Here is a 26974-nt window from a genome sequence, read left to right on the forward strand (position 1 = left end):
GAATGTGAACTTTCTGGTTTGTCAACAGAGTAGCAAGTGAATTGCAGCCAGTCCTGGAGCAGGGGCTTTACAAAGCCAGTCTGTGGGCAGATCTGAGCCACTGGATTGAAGGTCGGGGAACAGGCACAGCAGCTTGGAGCAGCAAACACGGTGATTCATTGCTGCAAGTGAACTTCAGGTTGGTGGTGAGGTGGAACGGTACCGATAGTGATGGGAGATCGTTTAGTGGACAGAATAGGCAGGAGAAAGGCAGGGAGCGAGGAAGGACAGTGTAGGAAGGAACTCCAGATGCTGGTTTAAAACGAAAGTTTGCAAAAAAGTAATGATGATGAAGGAAGCAGTCCAGGTTTGTAGGTTAATTGGCTTGGGTTTGTACACTTGGTATAAGTATAAATTGTCCCCAGTGTGTGTAGGATAGCGTTAATGTGCGGGGATCACTATCCATGTGGACTCGGTAGGCTGAATGCCCTTGTTTCCGCGCTGTATCTCTAAACTAAACTAAACATTGTTAGCTGTGGGCTAGGTGAAAACTCGTATCACTAGGTGTCTAACGCGTTTTCACCTTGACCATGCTAACAATGGACTGCTGAGTCTGAAGAAGGGTCTTGGCCTGAAACATCAGCCATTCCTTCCCTCCAGTGATGCTGCCTATCCTATGTATAAGAAAATAACTGCAGATGCTGGTACAAATCGATTTATTCACAAAATGCTGGAGTAACTCAGCAGGTCAGGCAGCATCTCGGGAGAGAAGGAATGGGTGACGTTTCGGGTTGAGACCCTTCCCCAGACTGCCTATCCTGCTGCCTATCCTGCTGAGTTACTCCAGCATTTTGTGTCTATAATGGACTGCTCCCTTGATCATTGTTACGTTTTTGCATATCTTTCATTTCTTTGTTCTTTATCTCTTTATGTCGCTGTCTATATCTCTCGTTCCCCTTCCCTCTGACTCTCAGTCTGAAGAAGGGTCTCGGCCAGAAACGTCACCCATTCCTTCCCTCCAGAGATGCTGCCTGACCCGATTTGTTTCGATCTTTTACATCAATAAAATGCTTGGTGGAACGGTGATTGAATGTGACAGAGAAAATAAACAAAGGTACAAATCCAGAGAGGTAAAAACTCATCAAATCAGACAGAACAGAAGCAGGAATTAATCCAATCAATATGCAGATTAAAAGCACGCATGATAATTGCTGCTCACCTCTGCTGTTTCCATGTTCCCCATTTACAGTTTGTACTGTCAACAGGCAACATGCTTGAGGACATAAAATGTCTTTACAGTTTAGTTTATGGTCACAGGTACAGTGAAAAGCTTTTGTTGTGTGCTAACCAGTTAGCAGAAAGACTATACACGATTACAGTTAAGCCTTTTACAGTGTATGGATGATAAGGGAATAACGTTTAGTGCAAGGTAAAGCTAGCAAAGTACGATCAAGGATAGTCCGAGGGTCACCAATGAGGTAGATAGCAGTTCAGCACTGCTCTCTGGTTGTGGTAAGATGGTTCAGTTGCCAGATAACAGCTGGGAAGAAACTGTCCCTGAATCTGGAGGTGTGCGTTTTCACACTTCTGTATCTTTTGCCCGATGGGAGTCGGGAAAAGAGGGAGTGGCCAGGGTGCGACTGGTCCTTGATTATGCTGCTGGCCTTGCCGAGGCAGCGTGAGGTTTAAATGGAGTCAATGGAAGGGAGGTTGGTTTGTGTGATGGTCTGGGCTGTGTCCACAATTCGCTGCAATTTCTTGCGGTCTTGGATGGAGCTGTTCCTAAACCAAGCTGTGATGCATCCCGATGAAATGTTTTCTATGGTGCATCTGTAGAAGTTGGTGAGAGTTGTAGGGGACATGCCAAACCTATGAAGCCTTCTCAGGATGTAGAGGCGTTGTTGTGCTTTCTTGGTCCTTGCTTTAATATGGGTGGTTCAGGAGAAGTTGTTGGTGATACTGACTCCTAGGATCTCTATATCAGCGTCGTCAATGGAAACTGGGCCATGTGGACTTCACTTCCTGAAGTCAATCTCTATCTCCTTTGTCTTGCTGACATTGGGAGAAAGGTTGTTGTCTTGACACCAGGACACGAGGTTCTCCATCTCCTCCCTGGACTCTGTCTCATCATTATTTGATATCCGGCCCACGATGGTGGCGTCGTCTGTGAATTTGAAAATTGAATGAGGTTTGTACTTGGCTGCACAGCCGTGAGTGTACAAGGAGTAATGAAGGGGGCTGAGAACGCATCCTTGTAGAACGCCAGTGTTGAGGATTATCGTAGAGGATGATTTGTCCGTTATCCTCACTGATTGGGGTCTGTTGGTCAGGAAGTCGAGGATCCAGTTGCAGAGATGAATGCTGGCACCAAGTCCCGTGGGTTTGGTGATGAACTTGGATGGTCTAATGGTGATCAAGGCAGAGCTGCAGTCTATGAATAGGAGTCTATGTAGTTATCTCTCTTATCCAGGTGTTCCAGGGATGTGTGTAGTGCCAGGTGCATGGCCATGTCTTGCACTCACGTCTTCTTTTCCACACTATTTCTTCTATAACCCATATCATTATGCAATCAGAATGAAAGTGTGGAAACAGGCCCTTCGTCCCAACTTGCCCAAACCGGCCAACATGTCCCAGCTATACTAGTCTCACCTGCCCGTGTTTGGTCCATATCCCTCTAAACCTGTCCTATCCATGTACCTGTCCAACTGTTTCTTAAATGTTGGGATAGTCCCAGCCTCAACTACCTCCTCTGGCAGCTTGTTCCATACACCCATCACCCTTTGTGTGAAAAAGTTACCCCTCAGATTCCTATTAACTCTTTTCCCCTTCACCTTAAACCTATGTCCTCTAGTCCTCGATTCCCCTACTCTAGGCAAGAGACTCTATTAGATCTCCCCTCATCCTCCTGTGCTCCAAGGACTAGAGTCCCAGTCTGTTCCACCATTCCCTGGCGCTCTGACACTCTAGTCCTGGCAACATCCTCGTAAATCTTCTCCATCCACTTTCCAGCTTTACAACATCTTTCCTATAACATGGTACCCAAAACTGAACACAATACACTAAACGCGGCCTCACCAATGTCTTGTACAACTACAACATGACCTCCCAACGTCTATACCCAATACTCTGACTGGTGAAGGCCAATGTGTCGAAAGTCTTTTTAACCACCCGATCTACCTGCAACTCGAGCTTCAAGGAACCATGCACCTGCATTCCTAGATCCCTCTGCTCTACAACACTTCCCAGAGCCCTACCATTCACTTCGGCCCTGCCCATGTTAGACTTCTCAAAATTCAAAACCTCGCATTTCTCTGCATTAAACTCCATTAACCATTCCTCAGCCCACTTGGCCAATCGATCCAGATCCTGTTGCAATTTTTCACAACCATCTTCACTATCTGCAAAACCACCCACTTTTGTATCATTAGCAAACTTGGTAATCTTGCCATGTATGTCCTCATCCAAATCATTGATGTAGATGATAAACAGTAACGGGCCCAGCACCGAACCCTGAGGCACACCACTAGTCACAGGCCTCCAGTCCGAGACCCTCACCCTCTGCTTCCTTCCATGAAGCCAATTTTCTATCCATTCAGCTATCTTGCTTTGGATCCCATGTGATCTAACGTTCCAGAGCAGCCTACCATGCGGAACCTTGTTGAATGCCTTACTGAAGTCCATGTGCACAACATCTACAAATCTGCCCTCACCAATGGGTGGCATGGTGGCACAGCGGTAGAGTTGCTGCCTTACAGCGAATGCAGCGCTGGAGACACAGGTTCGATCCCGACTACGGGTGCCGTCTGTACAGAGTTTGTACGTTCTCCCCATGACCTGCGTGGGTTTTCTCTGAGATCTTCGATTTCCTCCCACACTCCAAAGACGTACAGGTTTGGAGGTTAATTGGCTTGGTGAATGTAAAAATTGTCCCTCGTGTGTGTAGGGCAGTGTTAATATGCGGGGATCCCTGGTCGGTGTGGACTCGGTGGGCTGAAGGGCCTGTTTCCGCGCTGTATCTCTAAACTAAACTAAACTAAATCTTTTTGGTCACATCTTCAAAAAACTCAATCAAATTTGTGAGACACGAGCTCCCATGTACAAAACCATGCTGACTATCCATAGTCAGCCCTTGTCAGTCTAAATGCCTGTATAACCTACCCTTCAGAATACTCTCTAGTAATTTACCAACTACAGATGTTAAGCTCACCGGCCTATAGTTCCCAGCATTTTCCCTGCAGCCCTTCTTGAATAGAGGCACAACATTTGCCACCCACCAGTCTTCCGGTGGCAAATACCTCTTCTGTATTTAAAGACGACTCGTAAATTTCAACCAGGGCTCCCGCAATTTCCTCCCTAGTTCCCCACAATGTCCTCGGATTTATCTGATCAGGCCCTGGAGATTTGTCTACCTTCAAACACGGCACCTCTTCGGCCGTAACACTGACTGCTCTCAAGACACTTCCAGTGACTGCCCCAAGTTCCTCCATCCTCCTGTCTTTCTCCTCAGTAAATACACAGGAGAAATACTCGTTGAGGACCTTGCCCATCTCCTGTGGCTCCACACAGGGGTGAGGGCTTTGATTCCTGAGGGGCCCCACTCTCTCTCTGGTTAACCTTTTGCCCCTTATTTATAAAATCTCATGCGATTGTCCTTAATGCTATCCACCAGAGCTATCTCCTGGCCCCTTTTTGCCCTTCTGATTTCCTTTTTTACTTTGCTCCTTAGTTCGTGAAACTCCTCTAGGGATACACATGATCCCAGCTGCCCATACCTGTCCCATGCGTCCTTCTTATTCCTGAGCAATGCATCAATTTCCCTCCTCAGCCAAGCTTCCTTACGTTTGCCTGCCTTGCCCTTCACTCTAACAGGGACCTGCATATCCTGAGCTTTCTTCAGTACACTTTTAAAAACATCCCACTTGGCCGATGTTCCTTTCACTCAAACAACCTGCTCCAATCAACTTGCGCGAGACTTTCATACCCTCAAACTTGGCCTTACTCGTGCTAGTCAGAGTAGAAATAGGAGGATATTACAGATGAATACGTGGCTTGAAAAATGGTGCAAGGGGGAGGGATTCAAATTTCTAGGACATTGGAACCAGTTCTGGGGGAGGTGGGACCAGTACAAACAGGACGGTCTGCACCTGGGCTGGAATGGAACCAATGTCCTTGGGGGAGTGTTTGCTAGTGCTGTCGGGGAGGATTTAAACTAATATGGCAGGGGGATGGGAACAAGAGCAGAGAGACAGAGGGGTATAAAGTGAGGGTAGAAACAATGGGTAGCAAGGTGAAAAGTAAAAGTGGCAGGCAGACAAATCCAGGGCAAAAATCAAAAAGGACCACTTTGCAACATAATTATATAAGGGGCAAGAGTGTTATAAAAACAAGCCTGAAGGCTTTGTGTCTCAATGCAAGGAGTATTCGGAATAAGGTGGATGAATTAAATGTGGAGATTGTTGTTAATGATTATGATATAGTTGGGATTACGGAGACATGGCTCCAGGGTGACCAAGGCTGGGAGCTCAACATCCAGGGATATTCTATATTCAGGCGGGATAGACAGAAAGGAAAAGGAGGTGGGGTAGCGTTGCTGGTTAGACAGGAGATTAACGCAGTGGAAAGGAAGGACATTAGCTCGGAGGAAGTGGAATCGATATGGGTAGAGCTGCGAAACACTAAGGGGCAGAAAACGCTAGTGGGAGTTGTGTACAGGCCACCTAACAGCAGTAGTGAGGTTGGGGATGGCATCAAGCAGGAAATTAGAAATGCATGCACCAAAGGTGCAGCAGTTATAATGGGTGACTTCAATCTACATATAGATTGGGTGAACCAAACTGGCAGGGGTGCTGAGGAAGAGGATTTCTTGGAATGTTTGCGAGATGGTTTTCTAAACCAACATGTCGAGGAACCAACGAGAGAACAGGCCATTCTAGACTGGGTATTGAGTAATGAGGAAGGGTTAGTTAGCAGTCTGGTTGTGCGAGGCCCCTTGGGCAAGAGTGATCATAATATGGTGGAGTTCTTCATTAGGATGGAGAGTGACAAAGTCAATACAGAAACAAGTGTTCTGAACTTAAAGAAAGGTAACTTTGAGGGTATGAGGCGTGAATTGTCCAAGATAGACTGGCAATTGATGCTGAAAGGGTTGACGGTGGACATGCAATAGAAGGCATTTAAAGGTCGCATGGACGAACTACAACAAGTGTTCATCCCAGTTTGGCAAAAGAACAAACCAGGAAAGGTAGTGCATCCGTGGCTAACAAGGGAAATCAAGGATAGTATTAAAACAAAAGATGAAGCATACAGATTAGCCAGAAAAAGTAGCATACCAGAGGACTGGGAGAAATTCAGAGTCCAGCAGAGGAGGACAAAGGGCTTAATTAGGAAAGGGAAAATAGATTATGAGGGAAAATTGGCAAGGAACATAAAAACTGACTGCAAAAGCTTTTATAGATATGTGAAGAGAAAAAGATTAGTTAAGACAAATGTAGGTCCCTTGCAGTCGGAAACAGCTGAATTGATCATAGGGAACAAGGAGATGGCAGACCAATTGAACAAATACTTTGGTTCTGTCTTAAATTGTAAAAAAAAACCTTTATTGTCACTACACAAAGTACAGCGAAATTAAAGCAGTCCAGATGATGCAATCACACACAGCAGACAGTACAAAGGATAAACCTTTATCCATAACAAGCTAAACCTAATCTACTGAATTAAACAAACTGACCTCTAATACAATATAGACAAAACAATTACTATACGGTCGAGGCAGTGTACAGTGCAATCAAGACAGCAAGTTATTGCACAGCAATGAGAGCTAACATATTGCAAGTGCCGTTTTTAAAAAAAAAAAAAAAAAAAATAATGTAATTAAATATAAGGTGCGGTCGGTTGTAACATGTAATAAGTTTAGCAAATGTTAACAATATAAGTGCAGTAGAATGTAAACTTGTATTAAATTGAGGCTTATGTTTTCTGACAAGTAACTGACAGTGTTCCGATCAGTTCCGTTCCTTCCCTTCAGTTTTATGTGAGTGTCTGGCAGTGTTCAGCTCACGTATGACACTGGGGTAGAAACTGTTCTTGAGTCTATTAGTCCGTGATGTAATGGACCTGAACCGTCTACCAGAAGGCAGCAGTTGGAGCAGCTGATGACCAGGGTGGGAAGGATCCCTCAGGATGTTGGCTGCTCTGCTGAGGCAGCGGAGGGAGTAAAGTTCCACTAGAGAGGGCAGTGGGCAACCAATGATTTTCTTTGCAGAGTTGATGACCCTCTGAAGGGCTTTCTTGTTTGCCTCTGAGCTGCTGGTGTACCACATAGAAATACAGTACGTCAGCACACTCTCAATGGTGCAACGGTAGAAAGTCACTAGCAGCTGCTCTTGCAGGTTGTTCTTCCTGAGGATCCTCAGAAAGTAGAGCCGCTGCTGTGCCTTTTTGACTGCCGCTATGGTGTTTGTGGTCCAGGAGAGATCCTCAGCAATATGCGTGCCCAGGAACTTGAAGGCAGGGACCCTTTCCACACAAACCCCACTGATATGCAGTGGTGTGTAGCCCGTATTGTGTCTTCGGAAGTCTATTATGAGTTCTTTTGTCTTGGAAGGATTCAGAGCCAGATTGTTTTCCGCACACCATCCTATCAGTTTTTGGACTTCATCTCTGTAGGCTGTCTCGTCATCTCCTGAGACGAGTCCAACCACAGTCGTGTCATCCGCAAACTTGATGATGGCGTTGGTAGGATGAGTGGGGGTGCAGTCATGGGTGTAAAGGGCGTAGAGAAGAGGGCTCAACACGCATCCTTGTGGGCAGCCGGTGCTGATTGTGAGAGTGGAGAATGTGTGAGGGCCTAATCTGACCATCTGGGGCCGATTGGTCAGGAAGTCCTTAATCCAGTTACAGATAGATTGGGAGAGTCCTAAATCAGTTAGTTTAGAAACCAGTCTGTCCGTGATGACCGTGTTAAATGCTGAACTATAATCTATGAAGAGCATCCTCACGTAACTGCCCTGCCGCTCAAGATGGGTCAGTGCGGTGTGTAGGGCAGTAGTAATGGCGTCCTCTGTAGACCTGTTTGATCTGTAAGTGAAAGGAAGACATAAACCGTCTGCCGGAAATAGCGGGGGACCGGTGGTCTAATAAGATGGAGGAACTGAGGGAAATCCAGGTTAGTCGGGAAGTGGTGTTAGGTAAATTAAATGGATTAAAGGCAGATAAATCCCCAGGGCCAGATAGGCTGCATCCCAGAGTGCTTAAGGAAGTAGCCTCAGAAATAGTGGATGCATTAGTGATAATTTTTCAAAACTCCTTAGATTCTGGAGTAGTTCCTGAGGACTGGAGGGTAGCTAATGTAATCCCACTTTTTAAAAAGGGAGGGAGAGAGAAAACGGGGAATTATAGACCAGTTAGCCTAACATCGGTAGTGGGGAAAATGCTAGAGTCAGTTATTAAAGATGTGATAGCATCACATTTGGAAAGTGGTGAAATCATCGGACAAAGTCAGCATGGATTTACAAAAGGCAAATCATGTCTGACGAATCTTATAGAATTTTTCGAGGATGTAACTAGTAGAGTGGATAAGGGAGAACCAGTCGATGTGTTATATCTGGACTTTCAGAAGGCCTTCGACAAGGTCCCACATAGGAGATTGGTGTACAAACTTAAAGCACACGGTATTGGGGGTTCAGTGTTGAGGTGGATAGAAAATTGGTTGGCGGACGGGAAGCAAAGAGTAGGAATAAACGGGTCCTTTTCGGAATGGCAGGCAGTGACTAGTGGGGTACCGCAAGGCTCAGTGCTGGGACCCCAGTTATTTGCAGTGTATATTAATGATTTGGACGAGGGAATTGAATGCAACATCTCTAAGTTTGCGGATGACACGAAGCTGGGTGGCAGTGTTAGCTGCGAGGAGGATGCTAGGAGGCTGCAGAGTGACTTGGATAGATTAGGCGAGTGGGCAAATGCATGGCAGATGCAATATAATGTGGATAAATGTGAGGTTATCCACTTTGGCGGCAAGAACAGGAAAGCAGAGTATTACCTGAATGGTGAACGATTAGGAGAAGGGGAGATGCAACATGACCTGGGTGTCATGGTGCACCAGTCATTGAAAGCAAGCGTGCAGGTGCAGCAGGCAGTGAAGAAAGCGAATGGTATGTTGGCATTCATAGCAAGAGGATTTGAGTTTAGGAGCAGGGAGGTTCTACTGCAGTTGTTCAGGGCCTTGGTGAGACCGCACCTGGAGTATTGTGTGCAGTTTTGGTCTCCTAATCTGAGGAAAGACGTTCTTGCCTTAGAGGGAGTACAGAGAAGGTTCACTGGGATGGCGGGACTTTCATATGAAGAAAGACTGGATAGACTAGGCTTGTACTCGCTGGAATTTAGAAGACTGAGGGGGGATCTTATAGAAACATATAAAATTCTTAAGGGGTTGGAGAGGCTAGATGCGGGAAGATTGTTCCCGATGTTGGGGGAGTCCAGAACCAGGGGTCACAGCTTAAGGATAAGGGGGAAGTCTTTTAGGACCGAGATGAGAAAACATTTCTTCACACAGAGAGTGGTGAGTCTGTGGAATTCTCTGCCACAGAAGGTAGTTGAGGCCGGTTCATTGGCTATATTTAAGAGGGAGTTAGATGTGGCCCTTTTTGCTAAAGGGATCAGGGGGTATGGAGAGAAGGCAGGTACAGGTTACTGAGCTGGATGATCAGCCATGATCATATTGAATGGCGGTGCAGGCTCGAAGGGCCGAATGGCCTACACCTGCACCTATTTTCTATGTTTCTATGTTTCTTACCCCAGTTGAGCATTTTAACACTCTCTGTCTCTATCCATACCTATCTTAAACCTAATCGAACAGTGGTCACTGATCCCAAAAGGCTCCTCTACACACACTTCATTCACTTGCCTTCCCAATTTCCCAAGACGAGATCAAGTGTTGCCCTCTCACGTCTGGGGGCCTCTACATACTGCTGGAGAAAACTCTCCTGAACACCTTGAGAAATTGCACCCCATCTAAACCCAGTCAATATTTGGAAAGTTATAATCCACTACTACACCAACCTTATTAAAATCCCCTACTACAACAACCTTTTAACAAAGACAGACACAAAATGCTGGAGTAATTCAGGGGGACAGGCAGCATCTCTGGAGAGAAGGAATGGTTGACGTTTCGGGTCGAGACCCTTCTATAGACTGAAAGTCAAGGGAAAGAGGAACGAGAGATATAGACGATAATACAGAGAGATAATGAAACCTAGTGTGACTTGGGTGGGGGAGGGATGGAGATAGAGGGATTGCAGGGGTTACTTGAAGTTAGAGAAATCCATATCCATACCACTGGGTTGTAAGCTGCTCAAGCGAAATATGGGATGCTGTTCCTGCAATATGTTTGATATGAGATCTGTTCCTCCTGGCATATTCCTCTACTTCTATCAATTCCTCTATTAATATCTCTACTTCCTTTGTAGATTGAGGAGACTTGGTATGTTGATGAATATTCTCGAGAACATTTATATGTCTATGGTGGAGAGCACATTGACTGGCTACATCACAGCCTGGTTCAGCAACTCCAACGCTCAGGAACGATGGAGATTTCAAAAGGTGGTGAACACTGCCCACTCCATCACGGGCACTGACACCTCTCCCCACCACACACTGCCCTCCCCACCACACACTGCCCACTCCATCACGGGTACTGACCCCTCTCCCCACCACACACTGCCCTCTCCATCACGGGCACTGCCCTCCCCACCACACACTGCCCACTCCATCACGGGTACTGACCCCTCTCCCCACCACACACTGCCCTCTCCATCACGGGCACTGACCCCCCCACCACACACTGCCCGGTCCATCCAGATATATTAATTAACTGACGCTTCATTATTATATATTAGTACAAAGGACAGCACGTAAACAGGCCCTTCAGCCCACAATGTCTGTGCCAAATATGATGCCAGGTTAAACTAATCCCCTCTGCCTTTATGTGATCGATATTCCTCCATTCCCTACATATCCAAAAGCTTCTTAAATGCCACTAATTATTATTAATATAATTACATTTTTTATTTCTATTTCTCAAGCATTGGGAACTGGAATACTTTATCATATCAGGGACACAGGCATAATGTAAAGGTTAGTGAGAGACACAAAGTGCTGAAGTAACTCTGCGGGTCAGGCAACACCTGCGGGGAAGAAGAATGGGTGATGTTTGGAGTCGGGAACTGTCTAACTAGTAGTAAATGCTAGTTATTGATCAGCTTACATAGAGAATTGTACATTTACCTTTTGCTTCAAAGGTTATTTCCTGAAGCATTTTTTTGTTTAAAGTGCAAGTAAATGATTAGCACGAATAATGTGTTGAAATCTGAATGGTATTTTAATTTCCAAGGTCCACATTACTAGCAAAAGATCAGGATAAATATTGAAAATTGTCTTTATAAAATGTTACAGTTGGAATCTGAGCAGGAAACCGGTGAAAGGATTTTTTAGTGAACTCAACAGTAAGCATTGAGACTAAAGATAATTGTTGACATTTTCAAAACTTCACTATTTCATGTTTCCTGAATGGTAAACTACTATAACATATTTTATTTTGGTATTGGGTGTAATTCCAGGCACCCTAGAATTGTGGAGACTTTGGAGAGGGTACAGAGGAGGTTTACCAGAACGCTGCCTGGATTAGAGGGTTACAGCTGCTGGGAGAGGTTGGAGAGGGTACAGAGGAGGTTTACAATAACGCTGCCTGGATTAGAGGGTTACAGCTGCTGGGTTGGACAGACTTGGATTGCTTTCTCTGGAGTACCGGAGGTTGAGGGGAGAATTGATAGAAGTGTATAGAATTATAACAGGCATGGAGAGGGTAGACAGTCAGAACCTTTTTCCCAGGGCTAAAAATGTCCAACAGTAGAGGACACAGCTATAAGGTGAGAGGGCGCAAGTTTAATGGAGATGTGCAGGGCAGGTTTTCTTTTACACAGAGTGGTCTGGGCCTGGGATGCATTGCCTGGGGTGGAGGTGGAGGCAGATACGATAGTGGTGTTTAAGAGGCTTTTAGACAGGCACGTGGAAGTGCAGGGAACAGAGGGATATGGATCATGTACAGGCAGATAAGATCAGTTTAACGCCATCACGTTCGGTACACACATGGGCTGCAGGTTCCATTCCTGTGCTGTACTCTTCTATACTGGTCTTTAATTTGAAGAGTAGTTTTTTTCTAATTATTTGAGAATTACTGTATCATGATATAAATGGATCCATCCCATTGCTGCCTGTCCTGCTGAGTTACTCCAGCACTTTGTGTATAATATAAGAAAATAACTGCAGATGCTGGTACAAATCGAAGGTATTTATTCACAAAATGCTGGAGTAACTCAGCAGGTCAGGCAGCATCTCGGGAGAGAAGGAATGGGTGACGTTTCGGGTGGAGATCCTTCTTCAGACTGTGTCTACCTTTGGTTTAAACCAGCATCTGCAATTCCTTCCTACACCGTCCAATGAAAGATCTTTAAACCATCTGTTCAATGCCTCTTAAGATGTCAGAAGCATTGTAAAAATTCCAGATTGATTTTCTCACCTAATGGAAGTGAGAAATTGCAGTTAGGGAAATAGTGGCTGGAGAAATTTCTGATTCAATTGAAAGGATTGGTGTTTCTCTTTAGTCTCCAGCTACAATCAGTTTTATTGAAAAGTGTTTAGAAAATAACTCATACATTCCCAATAATTTCCCCTCAATGTAAAATGTGTCTCTGCAGTAATAAAAACAGAAAATAGATGAGGCAGCATCAATGGAGAGAGAAATAGAGTCAGCGTTTCCACTCTTGGATAGAAGTCAATACATTTTTTTTAAAGTAGACAGTCTGAACCTTTTTACCCAGGATGGAAATGTCAAAGACTAGAGGGCACAGCTTTAAGGTGAGAGGGGCAAAGTTTAAAGGAGATGTGTTGGGCAAGTTTTTTTTGCACAGAGGGTGAAGGATACTGGAACGTGCTGCCAGGGGTGATGGTGGAGGCAGATATGATTGGGGCATTTAGGAGGCTACTAGAGAGGTGCATGGATATGCAGGGAATGGAGGGATATGGATCACGTGCAGGCAGCGGAGATTAGTTTAATTTAGCATTGTGTTTGGCACGGACATTGTGGGCCAAAGGGTTTAATTGTCCCAAAGATGTGCTGAAAAGTTCATTCGCTATGGTAAATTATTCTTATTGTATACAAAACATGGACTAAGACATAACAGTAGGGCACAGGACAGGCCCTTCGGCCCACAATGTCAGTGCTGGATATGATACCTGGTTAAATTCCTCTCTGATCTATACCCCTCCATTCCCTGCACTTCCATATGCCTAACTAAAAGACTGTTAAACACCACTATCGTATCTGCCTCCAACACCACTCTGAGCAGTGTGTTCCAGGCACCCACCATCCTCTGTGTAAAATATTGCCTTCATGATACCATTATAACTTGAGCACATTGACCTCCTGTGAATAAATAAAGAGAACTGTTTTTAACCATAGATAGACACAAAATGCTGGAGTAACTCAGCGGGTCGAGCATATTCTCTGGAGAGAGGGAATAGGTGACGTTTCAGGTCGAGACTCTTCTTCAGATGAGAGTCAGGGGAGAGAAAAACTGGAGATATGAAAAGGTACAGAACAAACAGCCGGAACCGATGACTCAGGAAAGGTGGAGCCCACAATGGTCCATTGTTGGCTTGCAGGAGGTGATAACGAAAGGGATACGAAGTGAAGCTAGCAGAACGACTAGTGTGGGGGAGGGACAGAGAGGGAGGGACTTCAAGGGTTACTTGAAATTAGAGAAATCAATTTTCATCCCACTGGATTGTAAGCTGCCCGAGATAAATAAGAGGAGCTGTTCCTCCAATTTGCATGTGGCATGGTCTTTAACCATGTTGGTGCCAGGTGGAATCAGGTTGAATAATTCACGCGGCCCTGATTTACAGGACGTCCTTACGAGGCCAGAATCGTTGGAAGAAGATGAGTGTGGCTGTGGTTGACTTTGGCTCATTTGCCTTGGGTGAAGCTGAACCTTCAGCCCATGAAATGAAACGATTATCCACAGAGATCGGACGGGCATTCAGTGAACTTGGATTTGTGTACCTCAAAAACACCGGCATCAAAGATGAGCAAGTAAGCATGCACTTTAATATCCCATTGTAGATATTTTGCTTGGTTTGGTTTAGTTTGGAGATACAGCATAGAAACAGGCCCTTCGGCCCACTGAGCCCACGCCGACCATCGATCACCCGTTCACACTAGTTCTGTGCTATCCCACTTTCTCATCCACTCCCGACACACATGGGGCAATTTAGTTTCCTCCCACATCCCAAGGACTTTGATTTAGAGTATTGTGTTCAGTTGTAGGCACCATGTTATAGGAAAGATGTTGTCAAGCTGGAAAGGGTGCAGGGAAGATTTACAAAAATGAAGTCAGAGTAGTGGAGTCCACAGTTAAAGGTGAGGGGGGAAAGATTTAATCAGAACCTGAGGGGTCACTTTTTTACACAAAGGGTGGTGGGTGTATGGAACAAGCTGCCAGAGGAGGCAGTTGTTGCAGGGACTATCCCAGCGTTTAAGAAACAATTAGACAGGTACATGGATAGGACAGGTTTAGAGGGATATGGACCAAATGCAGGCAGGTGGGACGAGTGTAGATGTCACATGTTGGCCAGTGTGAGCAAGTTGGGTCAAAGGGCCTGTTTCTCCGCTGTATCACTCTATGACCATGTTACTTGTGGGTTTGTAGGTTCATCGGCCTCTAGAAATTGACCCGTGCGGAGAACAAACAAAAATCCTCTCGTTAAACTGCAAAATGGATAAACATCTTGCTCTCAGTATTAACAGTCCGACCAGCTCCTGTGATGACATGTTGAAAAATATCAGTAATTTGAAGTTCAGAGAAGAATAACATTTAAGAATATTTCACTGACTCAGTTCTACCACATATATCATTTCAAATAATTGTTCCTCAGGTGTTTAGTGCGATGGACATCTGCAGGAAGTTCTTTCTACTTCCCAAGGACATTAAACAGCAATATGCTCATGCCGTGGTCTCAGATGTTCCATACCACGGCTGGTTTGGTCTTGAGACTGAAAGGTAAGGTAGAGAACCACCGGGTGGCGCCAGCAATGGCTGCCTTGCCAACAGTCTGTCTGCCCTTTCTTTGTTGATTTAATAGTATGTGTTAAATGTATGTTTTATGTGTTCATTTGCTGGTTTTATGTGAGGTGGGGGGGTCGGGGGAAACTTTTTTAATCTCTTACCTCGTCGGAGATGCGATTCTTTCCACATCATATCTCCGCCTGCACTGCGGCCTAACATCGAGGAGTTGGAGGCCTTTGCTGGAGACCAGTTTCTGGAGCTCCAACCGCGGGAGCCTGCAGGGTTACCATCGCGGAGCCCACCATCACTTTGCCAGGGATCGACCACGGAGCTCCATCCGCAGGGGCCTGCGGACTTTGACATCGTGGAGCTCGTGGTCTCTGATCAGAGACCGACTTCAGGAGCTGCAAGCCGCAGGAGCTTCGATCGCCCCGACACGGGGGCTTCGATCGCCCTGAGGCGGGAGGTTCGATCGCCCCGTCACGGGGGCTTCGATCGCCCCGACACGGGGGCTTCGATCGCCCCGACGCGGGAGCTTCGACCGCCCCGACACGGGAGCTTCTATCGCCCCGACGCGGGAGCTTCTATCGCCCCGACGCAGGAGCTTCGACCGCCCCGACGCGGGAGCTTCGACCGCCCCGACACGGGAGCTTCTATCGCCCCGACGCGGGAGCTTCTATCGCCCCGACGCGGGAGCTTCGACCGCCCCGACGCGGGAGCTTCGACCGCCCCGACACGGGAGCTTCTGTCGCCCCGTCACGGGGGCTTCGATCGCCCTGACGCGGGAGCTTCGATCGCCCCGACGCAGGAGCTTCGATCGCCCTGACGCGGGAGCTTCGATCGCCCTGACGCGGGAGCTTCGATCGCCCTGACGCGGGAGCTTCGATCGCCCTGAGGCGGGAGCTTCGATCGCCCCGACACGGGGGCTTCAATCGCCCCGTCACGGGAGCTTCAATCGCCCCTACACGGGGGCTCCGTTCGCTCCGACGCGGGAGCTTCAATCACTCCGACTGAGGATAGTTCGACTGTCCTTCCATCACAGTGAGGAATGTAGGAATTCACTGTGGTGGATGTTTATGGTAACTTTTATGTAGTTGTGTGTCTTGTTGCTTTGTTTTTAGTATGGCTGTTTTGTAATCAATCCATTACAAAGTATTAGGTGAACCACAAAGCATTTATTAAAGCTCATGCAGTGTGAACAATACTTAATGTTGCACTCCTCGTATCAGCTGACAGACAGACTACCCAACTAAAGGGACGAGCAGGTTGTTATCAGTGGCTGCAGTCCATCTCAAATCCCGGACTGGATTACATGGTGGAATGTGTATCATGCATAAGATATGTGGTGAAGGTCATATTGACAGAGATAAATGTGGTTGAACTACATCCTTTCTCTTAAAGATGCAAATCACAATTAAGCAAACATAAAGTGGAGTATATAGAAACACCAATGTGAGGGGAGTGCACTTTACTGTACACTGAGCTGCAAGTGAGAAGACAGTTCACCGACAGTACAAACACGGTCCTTGTACTAGTTATTGTACTTTGGATTCGGCTTGCAGACACGACCTGCTCGCGTACAGTACCAGCCATCACCTCCCTTCACCGAAGATTGAATACCAGAAGGGAGTGATACCGCAGGTCTGACCGGTGTTGAGGGTGAGGATGGAGACCTCTGCAGCAGCCAGGGAGGCGAAGCAACAGGCGAGACATCTGGACCGGTGTCAGCAGGCAGTGGTGGGACCGTGGGGCTAGAACCGTTGGACTGTGGATGAGACACAGTGGTGTCGTCAGGACAGTGTCGAGGCGTCACTGGCTCATTGACTGGACAAAGGTGTTGCCAGGTATGCCTGTAGGTGGCATCACCAAGACTGACCAGGTAAGAGCGCGGCTCACGAGTAGGGCCCAGCTGGTCGAAGCCTTTTGGCGTTTGCAAGCGGACAACCTGTCCCTTGGTCAGTGTGCTTGACTTGTCATGGTATTTTTTCTGAGTATCGCGGCTCTGTTGGAGTTGTGTCTGGACCGCCCGAGGGGCACGAACCTGTGGTTGTAGCATCTGTTTGGCGACAGGTAGCACAGTGCGAGTCTGCCTGGACATAAGGCGCTGGGCAGGGGAACCCAGAATTGAATCACAAGAGATGTTTCGTAAATTGAGCAGGTCGAGATAGACGCAGGTCGAGAACCAGCCCGATGGGATCGTTCCATCACTTGTTTGGCACTTCTCACCGCACGTTCGGCCAAACCCTTGGACTGTGGATATTCTAGGCTGCTGGTGATGTGGCGGAAATCCCAGCGTTTAGCGAAGTTTTTGAAGCGCTGCCTGGTGAAGGAAGCCCCGTGGACAGAAAAGTGGCGTGCCAGCTTCTCAACAATCATGGCTGAGGTTGGATTGCGGAGTAGGTCGATCTCAAACCAACTAGAGCACGAGTCTACTAGGACCAGGTACTGATTGCCACGCCACTCGATAATGTCAGTTGCAACTGACCACGGCAAGTCAGGTGTGGGGTGCGAGAGGAGGGACTGTTTGGGTTGGTGCAGCGCCAAGCTATTGCTCCACCGCACAGAACTCCACTCTCCCACACACAAAGTCGGCCATTCCAGGCCAGAAGAACATACTCTTTGCCCTCAGAACCGTTGCCTCCACATCGGGATGACGAGAGGGAGAGGGAGAGGGAGAGAGATATTAAAGGGATGGATTGAATAATAATTCAGTGTGGCTGTTCAAATGAGCAAGTGTAAATATTCTTCTCTTTGCAGTTTAGATCCAACACAGCCTGGTGATCTGAAAGAAGTCTTTAATTACTCAACATTTTCTTCAAATGACGTAAGAATTCAGATTGAGATTGAGATTGGCTTTGGAATCAGAATGAGGCGGTCTTCCTGCTGTATCACTGGGGGAAATGTCCCTCACTAACACCATGTACTGACACATGAAGGAAACCTCCCAGCTTTGTCTACCTTTCAATTTCAACAATGCAAAGGGGAATTTGGATTGTATTGGTGGCACAGTAACGCAGCGGGTAGAGCCGCTGCCTCACAGTACCAGAGACACGGGTTCCATCCTGACCTCAGCTGCTGTCTGTGTGTGGAGTTTGCATGTTCTCCCCATGATCTCCGGCTGCCCCGGTTTTCCTCCCACATACCAAAGACGTGTGGGTTTGTAGGTTAATTGGCCCTCTGTAAATTGCCCCGAGTGTGTCGGGAGTGGGTGAGAAAGTGGGGTAACACAGAACGAGTGTGAACGGGTGATCGATGGTCAGCACACACTCAGTGGGCAAACCAAAACACTATCAGTTACGTCACTGCCTATCAGCACCAGGGAAGTGGGTTCGATCCTGACCTCGGGTGCTGTCTGTACAGAGTTTGTACGTTCTACCTGTAACCGCCTGGGTTTTCTCCGGGTGCTGCAGTTTCCTCCCACACTCCAAAGACGAGCAGATTCGTAGGTTAATTGGCTTCAGTAACTTATCCCTGGAGTGTCGGATAGAACTATGAATGGGTGATTGTAGGTTGGTGTGGGCTCCATGGCCAGAGAGCCTGTTTCCACGCCGTATCTCAAAACTAAACAGTAGTATTTCCTCAGTAAAGTTTGGAGAACATAATGTTTTTAGTAAATGATTAAAGTCAATGAAGTAAAATACTGGAAGCCTACAATAAATATAATCTGTAACACTGCAAAATTATTCTTAATTCTCAAATTTGCTAGTTTATTTCTTTGAGTTACTTTAGTGTAAAATAAGAATGAATTTCAAGTCATATTATTTTCTTACCTATGAGGTTGCCTATGATTAAGGCTCAAAGTGAGACTCCTGACGGGTGCCCGTAAAAGGGACCACATCACCCCGATTCTGGCCTCTCTCCACTGGCTTGCCCCCCTCCCTATATCAAAAATCTTCTAACCCACCACTCTATCTCCAGGTCCCTCAGGTCAGCCGACTTGGGGCTACTCACTATCCCGCGGTCTAGGCTTAAGCTCAGGGGTGACCGCGCTTTTGCGGTTGCAGCTCCTAGACTGTGGAATAGCATCCCTCTCCCCATCAGAACTGCCCCCTCCATCGACTCCTTTAAGTCCAGGCTCAAAACCTATTTCTACTCCCTAGCGTTTGAGGCCCTCTGAGGGGGCGCTGTGAACTGTTTATGTATGTGCTGTTATGTTTGTGTGCCATTGTATGTTCGTTTCTTAGTACCTGAACTGATGTACAGCACTTTGGTCAACGTGGGTTGTTTTTAAATGTGCTATAGAAATAAAATTGACTTGACTTGAAATAGAAACAAAGAGCTGCTCTTGCTGGATCAGACAAAGTTAGACACAAAGTGCTGGAGAAACTCAGAGGGTCAGGCAGCATCTGTGGAGAAAAAGGATGGGTGACTTATTGGGTCGGGATCCTTCTTCAATCTGACCCGAAACATCACCTATCCATGTTCTCCAGAGATGCTGCCTGACCGCTGAGTTACTCCAGCACTTTGTGCCTATCCTTCCCAGTCTCTCTGATACTTAACTGGTAAAATAATCTTCACACTTCTAACTTAACATACAGCTTGCGTGTTTAGTTCCTTTGCTTATTTCAGTACAAAAAGAATTAATTCTAAGCCATATTATTTTGATATATATTCAGGTACGTCCTGTGAAAGAGCTACCTGAGTTTACAAGCTGTATTGAGTCATTCTTCAGAACGTTTCAGGAGCTGTCCATGCACGTTATGAAGGTCATTGCATTGAGCCTGGGAGTTGAGACTGATTTCTTTGTCGGCAAGCATCAAAGGATGGGTAGTAAGTCTCCATTACAATGTACGATGATTTCCTTCATTGTCTCTGACACTGGTCCACCACATGCTTGTAAAGACTAAACTCTCAGCACATCCGTGGGTCTAACCCTGACCCTAACGCCCCTTGTGGGAGTTCACAGCCTGACTCGCACAGATCATCAAACAGTACATACAGCACAGGAACAGGCCTTTTGGCCCACAATGACCATGCTGTACACAATGTCAGGTTAAACTAATCCCTTCTGCCTGCACGTGATCCATATCCCTCCATTCCCAGCATATCCATGTGTCTATATAAAAGCCTTTTAAACACCATTATCGTATCTGCCTCGACCACCACCCCTGGCAGCGTGTGCTAGACACCCACCACCTTGTGTAAAACAAACTTGTCCCGCACATCTCCTTTAAACTTTGCCCCTCTCACCTTAAAGCTATGCCCTCTATTCTTTGACATTTCTACCATGGGGGAAAAGGTTGTGACTGTCTATCCTATCTATACCTCTCATAATTCTATCTCCTTCTATATATTTCTAAACCTCTGGCTGAGGGGAGACCTGATGGAAGTTTATAGAATCCAGAGGAAACAGCCCGCATTTGCCCAGCCTCATGCTGTGATCACTACCCTCTGTTACAGGCAGCATCCAGGGAAGCCATTTCTGAAACCGCTCAAAATCTCTACATCCCTCATGTAACGTAATAAAGAATAAAAAATGGATGATATGATTATGTAGCTGGTTAATATATCAAATATCAATAATCAGGGGCAGCACAGTGGTACAGCGGTAGAGTTGCTGCCTTACAGCGCCAGAGACCCGGATTCGATCCCGACTACGGGTGCTGTCTGTACAGAGTTTATACCTTCTCCCCGTGACCGCGTGGGTTTTCCATGGTTTCCTCCCACACTGCATAGACGAGTAGGTTTGTAGGTTAATTAGCTGTTATAAATTGTAAACTGTCACTAGTGTGTAGGATAGTGCCAGTGTACGGGGTGATCACTGGTCAGCATGGATTCAGTGGGCTGAAGGGCCTGTTTCCATGCTGTATCTCTAACAGCTAAAGTCAACAAAAAATACAGCTGGGGCAATATCCATTGTTGCGGGTGGTGGCGTTAATAAAGATTATGTTCTGTTTGCCTATCAGGAAAATTATCAGTCTATTGTATATTTTCTTAAAGGTGTTTTAAATCCGTCAACCCTCAGAGCTGCGTACTACCCACCAGTAGCAAAACCCTCTTTGAAGGAAAACCAGACTCGATGTGGGGAACATTCTGACTACGGGACCTTCACTTTACTCTTTCAGGACAAGAATGGAGGACTGGAGGTAATTGTTAACTCTTCCCCCAGGGTGAAATGACAAAGACTAGAGGGCAGAGCTTCAAAGACTAGAGGGCAGAGCTTTAAAGTGAGAGGCGCAAGTCATGGAGAGGCTGAGGTGTTGCCAAGTGCATTTCAATGCAGTACATTCATCTTTGGATGTTTCATTAAGTTTACTTTAGTTCATTGTCACCAAGGTACAGTGAGAGCAATTTGTTGCGTGCTACCCACTCACTATCCCGCGGTCTAAGCTTAAGCTCAGGGGTGACCGCGCTTTTGCGGTTGCAGCTCCGAGACTGTGGAACAGCATCACTCTCCCCATCAGAACTGCCCCATCCATCGACTCCTTTAAATCCAGGCTCAAAACCTATTTCTACTCCCTAGCGTTTGAGGCTCATTGAGGAGGCGCTGTGAACTGTTTGTGTGCTACTGTATGTTTCATTTTTTTTTCCTTAGTACCTAATCAGATGTACAGCACTTTGGTCAACGTGGGTTGTTTTTAAATGTGCTATACAAATAAAATTGACTTGACTTGACCCAGTCAGCGGAAAGACTATACGATTACAATTGAGCCGTTCACAGTGTACAGATACAGGAGAAAGGGAATAGCATTTAGTGCAAGATAAAGTCAAGTCTGATTAAAGATAGTCTGAGGGTCTCCAATGAGGTAGATAGTAGTTCAGGACCGCTCTCTAGTTGGTGGTAGGACAGTTCACTTGCCTGATAACAGCTGGGAAGAAACTGTCCCTGAATCTGGAGGTGTGCGTTTTCACATTTCTGTACGTTTTGCCTGATGGGAGAGGGGAGAAGAGGGAGTGGCCGGGGTGAGACTGGTCCTTGATTATGCTGCTGGCCTTACCGAGGCAGCGTGAGGTGTAGATGGAGTCAACGGAAGGGAGGTTGGTTTATATGTCAGATGAGTAAAGAACTAAAATTAGCTGGAATGCCCTCTATAAAATATGAGTAGGTGATTGGCAGAGAATTGGGAGAAAATACAATTACATAAACAGGAACAGGCAAATCCAATGGAAACACTACATCTTAGCGAGCCTCAGCAGATGAGTCCAAGTCTGTGACGCTCTCACTCCTCCCCACTACACACTGCCCGCTCCACCACGGGTACTGCCCTCCCCACCACGCACTGCCCTCCCCACCACACACTGCCCTCCCCACCACACACTGCCCTCCCCACCACACACTGCCCTCCCCATCACACACTGCCCTCCCCACCACACACTGCCCGGTCCATCACGGGCACTGCCCTCCCCACCACGCACTGCCCTCCCCACCACACACTGCCCTCCCCACCACACACTGCCCTCCCCATCACACACTGCCCTCCCCACCACACACTGCCCGGTCTATCACGGGCACTGCCCTCCCCACCACGCACTGCCCTCCCCACCACACACTGCCCTCCCCACCACACACTGCCCTCCCCACCACACACTGCCCTCCCCATCACACACTGCCCTCCCCACCACACACTGCCCTCCCCACCACACCACTGCCCGCTCCACCACACACTGCCTGCTCCACCACACACTGCCCTCCCCACCACACACTGCCCGGTCCATCACGGGCACTGCCCACTCCATCACACATTGCCCTCCCCACCACACGCTGCCCTCCCCACCACACGCTGCCCTCCCCACCACACACTGCCCTCTCCATCACACACTGCCCACTCCACCACACACTGCCCTCCCCACCACACACTGCCCTCCCCACCACACACTGCCCTCCCCACCACACACTGCCCTCCCCACCACACACTGCCCTCCCCACCACACACTGCCCTCCCCACCACACACTGCTCTCCCCACCACACACTGCCCTCCCCACCACACACTGCCCTCCCCACCACACACTGCCCGCTCCATCACACACTGCCCTCCCCACCACACACTGCCCTCCCCACCACACACTGCCCTCCCCACCACACACTGCCCGCTCCATCACACACTGCCCGGTCCATCACACACTGCCCTCCCCATCACACACTGCCCTCCCCACCACACACTGCCCTCCCCACCACACACTGCCCTCCCCACCACACACTGCCCGCTCCATCACACACTGCCCACTCCATCACACACTGCCCTCCCCCATCACACACTGCCTGCTCCACCACACACTGCCCGGTCCATCACGGGCACTGCCCACCCCATCACACACTGCCCTCCCCACCACACACTGCCCACCCCATCACACACTGCCCTCCCCACCACACACTGCCCTCCCCACCACACACTGCCCTCCCCACCACACACTGCCCTCCCCACCACACACTGCCCTCCCCACCACACACTGCCCTCCCCACCACACACTGCCCGCTCCATCACGGGCACTGCCCACTCCATCACACACTGCCCACTCCATCACACACTGCCCACTCCATCACACACTGCCCACTCCATCACGGGTACTGACCTCCCCACCACACACTGCCCTCCCCACCATCAAAGGGATCTACAGGAGGCACTGCCGCACAAAGGCAGCCAGCATCATCAGAGACCCTCACAACCATGGCCATTTCATTCCTACTTTCGGGAAGAAGGTACAGGAGTCTGAATACTGTGACCACCAAGTTCAAGAACAGCTTCTTCCCCACAACCATCAGACTTTTGAATACTGACCTCGGGTGCTGTGCGTGTGGAGTTAGCATTTAACTGACAATAGGGACAGCACAGTGACACAGTGGCAGAGTTGCGGCTTTACAACGACAGAGACCCGGGTTCAATCCCGACTACGGGTGCTGTCTGTACGGAGTTTGTACGTTCTCCCTGTGACCTGCGAGGGTTTTCTCCGGGATCTCAGGTTTCCTCCCATACTCCAAAGATATACAGGTTTGAGGGTTATTTGGCTTCGGTAAATATTGTAATGTGTCCTTAGTTTATGTTAATGTGCGGGGATCGCTCGGTGAGCCGAAGGGCCTGTTTCTGTGCTGTATCTCTAAATTAAACTAAAATTGATACATGGACAGGACAGGTTTGGAAGGATATGGATCAAATGCAGGCAGGTGGGACTAGTGTAGCTGGGACATGTTGGCTGGTGTGGGCAAGTTGGGCCTGTATCACTCGAAACTACACAACACTAATCTTAACTATGAACTTTTTGGACTTAGGGACTTAGAGATTTTTGCACTAATTTGGGGGTTATTAATTTATTGAGTTTGTGTTAATTATATATAACTTGTATTTAGTTTCCATGCCTGCGTGTGCTGCTGCCAGGAAGATTGTCATTGTTCCTTTGTCGGTACACATGACAATTGAATGCTCTTGACTCTTGAACACCTGTGTTTCAGGTAATGTCCAGGTGTGGTCAGTACATCGACGCTCCCTACATTCCAAATGCGGTTCTTCTCAACGTAGCTAATCTTCTGCAGAGGTGGACATCTGACAGATGGATTGCCACAGTGAGTGAGGCACCAATCATTTGGATAAAAGCATTCGAAAATTACAATCATTTTAGCAAGACTTTTCATAAATCATAAATAGACACACAGGTAGCATCACCGGAGAAAAAGGTCAAGACCCTTCTTCTCTTCGTGTAGTTATGTATTAAAATGCATCCATGGAAAGCTAGTATTCAATTTGAAAACAATATATAGTCACATGAGTTTGCTATCAAAAATAATGGGCCAATAATAATGCACAAGCCATAGAAGGTACAAGTTTCTGAAGTTGCTTTCAAGAGAATTAGGATCAAGGAAGTTTTGTACGGCTGCTAGGGGTTATGGGGAGAAGGCAGGAGGTTGGGGTTAGGAGGGAGAGATAGACCAACCATGATTGAAGGGCAGAGTAGACTCGATGGTCTGAATGGCCTAATTCTGCTCCTTGCACTTATGACCTTATGAAGCTCAACCAGAGAAGATGCAGTTATGGAGTTAGCTTTGAGTAAAGGGTGGCACAGCAGGTAGAGCTGCTGCCTCACAGCACCAGAGACCCTGGTTTGATCCTGACGTCAGGTGCTGTGTGTGGAGTTTGCACATTCTCCCCTTGGGTCTTCTCTGGGTTCCTCCCACATCCGAAAGACGTTCAGGTTTGTAGGTTAATTGGCCCTCTGCATATTGCCCCTAGTATGTTGGTAATGGATGAGAAAGTGGGATAACATAGAACTGGTGTGAATGTGATGGATGGTCAGTGTGAACTCTGTGGGCCAAAGGGCCTGTTTCCCTGCTGTACCTCAAACTATAACTAGGCAGGGTTACCAATTGCAATCACATTGATGATAATTCTGTAAAATGGAGCAAAAGAACAAAGAGAGATCAGGAACAAAACATATAAAGCTGGGTGAATTTTACTAAGCTGAAACATAATTGAGCAGAAGCTAACAGAGTGCAGTTACTTGAAGGTAAATTGTAGTCTCTGAAACCACTACAGTTGGACATTTTTGAGAAATGAATAAATTTTCAGGGAAACTCCAGACAGAAGGCAGGTGAAGAGCAATGTAATGAAAGCAAAGATACGTTGGAAAAGATGAACCATTTGGCTTTGGAGAGAAACTGCAATGCCCTTTCACAAAGGGGGGTCAGGGTGGGGGGTGGGGAAGGAAAGAGGAGGGCTGGTGGGGAAAGGGGGGGTGGGGGAGGGTAAGAGTGGGGGAGAGTGGGAGGAGAAGTGGGGGAAAGGGTGGTGGTGGGGAAAGGGGGGGTGGGGGAGGGTAAGAGTGGGGCTGGGGAAAGGGGGGGTGGGGGAGGGTGAGTGGGGCTGGGGAAAGGGGGGGTGGAGGAGGGTAAGAGTGGGGCTGGGGAAAGGGGAGGGTGGGGGAGGGTAAGAGTGGGGCTGGGGAAAGGGTGGTGGTGGGGAAAGGGGGGGTGGGGGAGGGTAAGAGTGGGGCTGGGGAAAGGGGAGGGTGGGGGAGGGTAAGAGTGGGGCTGGGGAAAGGGGGGGTGGGGGAGGGTGGGGAAAGGGGGGGTGGGGGAGGGTAAGAGGAGAGAATGAGATTTCCCATATCTGTCCCACTTTCATGCCTTTGAGGGGTGACTGCAGTCTGCTGCAATTAAAGCTTTCGACCAAACCACAACCCTAAACTAAACAACAACCCGAAACATTCAACTAGTGAAACTGTTTCATTGCAAGAAAAGTGAACAGTTGGTTACAATAACAGGCCGTATTTACACTGATTTAATTTGTTCTTTCTTTTGCTCAGAAACACCGAGTGGGAATCCCGCAAACAGAAGATGCTTTGAACAGGACCCGACAGTCACTGAGCTTCTTTGTCCACCCGGATCACGACGCCACTATTGCCTGTTGTGATGGTTTAGACAAACACCCCCCCATCACCTCCATCCAGTATCTCATGGATAATCACCATGATATATATTATAAGGAATCCTATCCTTCCACAGCCTGATCAGGGCAGCAACAAGTGGATGCCCATAAGGTTTTCCAAATTGCAGTAAAATCAAATAAATCAATGACATAGCGATTAAAGTGTTTATTGAAAATAATTTTTCAACACAATAGAGCAACAGTGTCTGCGTTTGCACGTTTATATCTTTCTTTGCCAAATCCCAAAGACGTTGAGCTGTACATCATGGAAACAGACCATTCGGCCCACCTTGCCTATGCCAACCAAATTGGCATGCTGGGGTGGCTCCATTGACTTGCATTTGGTCCATAGCCCTGGAAGCCTGTCCTACCCACATATCTATCCAAATGTTTTAGTTTAGATACAGCCCACGCCAACCACCGATCACCCATTCACACTCGTTCAATGATGGGCATAGAATCAGTGGGCTGCTTCCATACTATTTCTCTAAACCAAACCAAACCATGACAAACCAAGTTCT

At 47.5% G+C, this 26974-nt stretch overlaps 1 protein-coding gene across 4 annotated transcripts; it reads left to right on the forward strand.

The window, feature by feature from the left end:
- LOC144602193 (uncharacterized) lies at positions 1 to 26630 on the forward strand. Of its 4 annotated transcripts, none has more exons than XM_078414945.1 (9): positions 1 to 178; positions 13493 to 13623; positions 13939 to 14125; positions 14968 to 15092; positions 17856 to 17922; positions 19715 to 19865; positions 21039 to 21184; positions 24485 to 24595; positions 26332 to 26630. In XM_078414945.1, the coding sequence occupies exons 2-9, from the start codon at positions 13616 to 13618 to the stop codon at positions 26533 to 26535; spliced, it is 999 nt and encodes a 332-aa protein (XP_078271071.1). In that variant the 5' UTR covers positions 1 to 178; positions 13493 to 13615; the 3' UTR covers positions 26536 to 26630. The 4 variants fall into 4 exon arrangements, with proteins under 4 accessions (XP_078271071.1, XP_078271070.1, XP_078271073.1 ...); XM_078414944.1 differs by having other exon boundaries at positions 10 to 178; positions 19715 to 19868; positions 26332 to 26629; XM_078414946.1 differs by lacking the exon at positions 13493 to 13623 and having other exon boundaries at positions 12 to 178; positions 19715 to 19868; positions 26332 to 26629.
- The last annotated feature ends 344 nt before the right edge of the window (positions 26631 to 26974 follow it).

Source organism: Rhinoraja longicauda, chromosome 18 (assembly GCF_053455715.1).
Source record: "Rhinoraja longicauda isolate Sanriku21f chromosome 18, sRhiLon1.1, whole genome shotgun sequence".
Classification (NCBI taxonomy): Eukaryota; Metazoa; Chordata; class Chondrichthyes; order Rajiformes; family Arhynchobatidae; genus Rhinoraja; species Rhinoraja longicauda.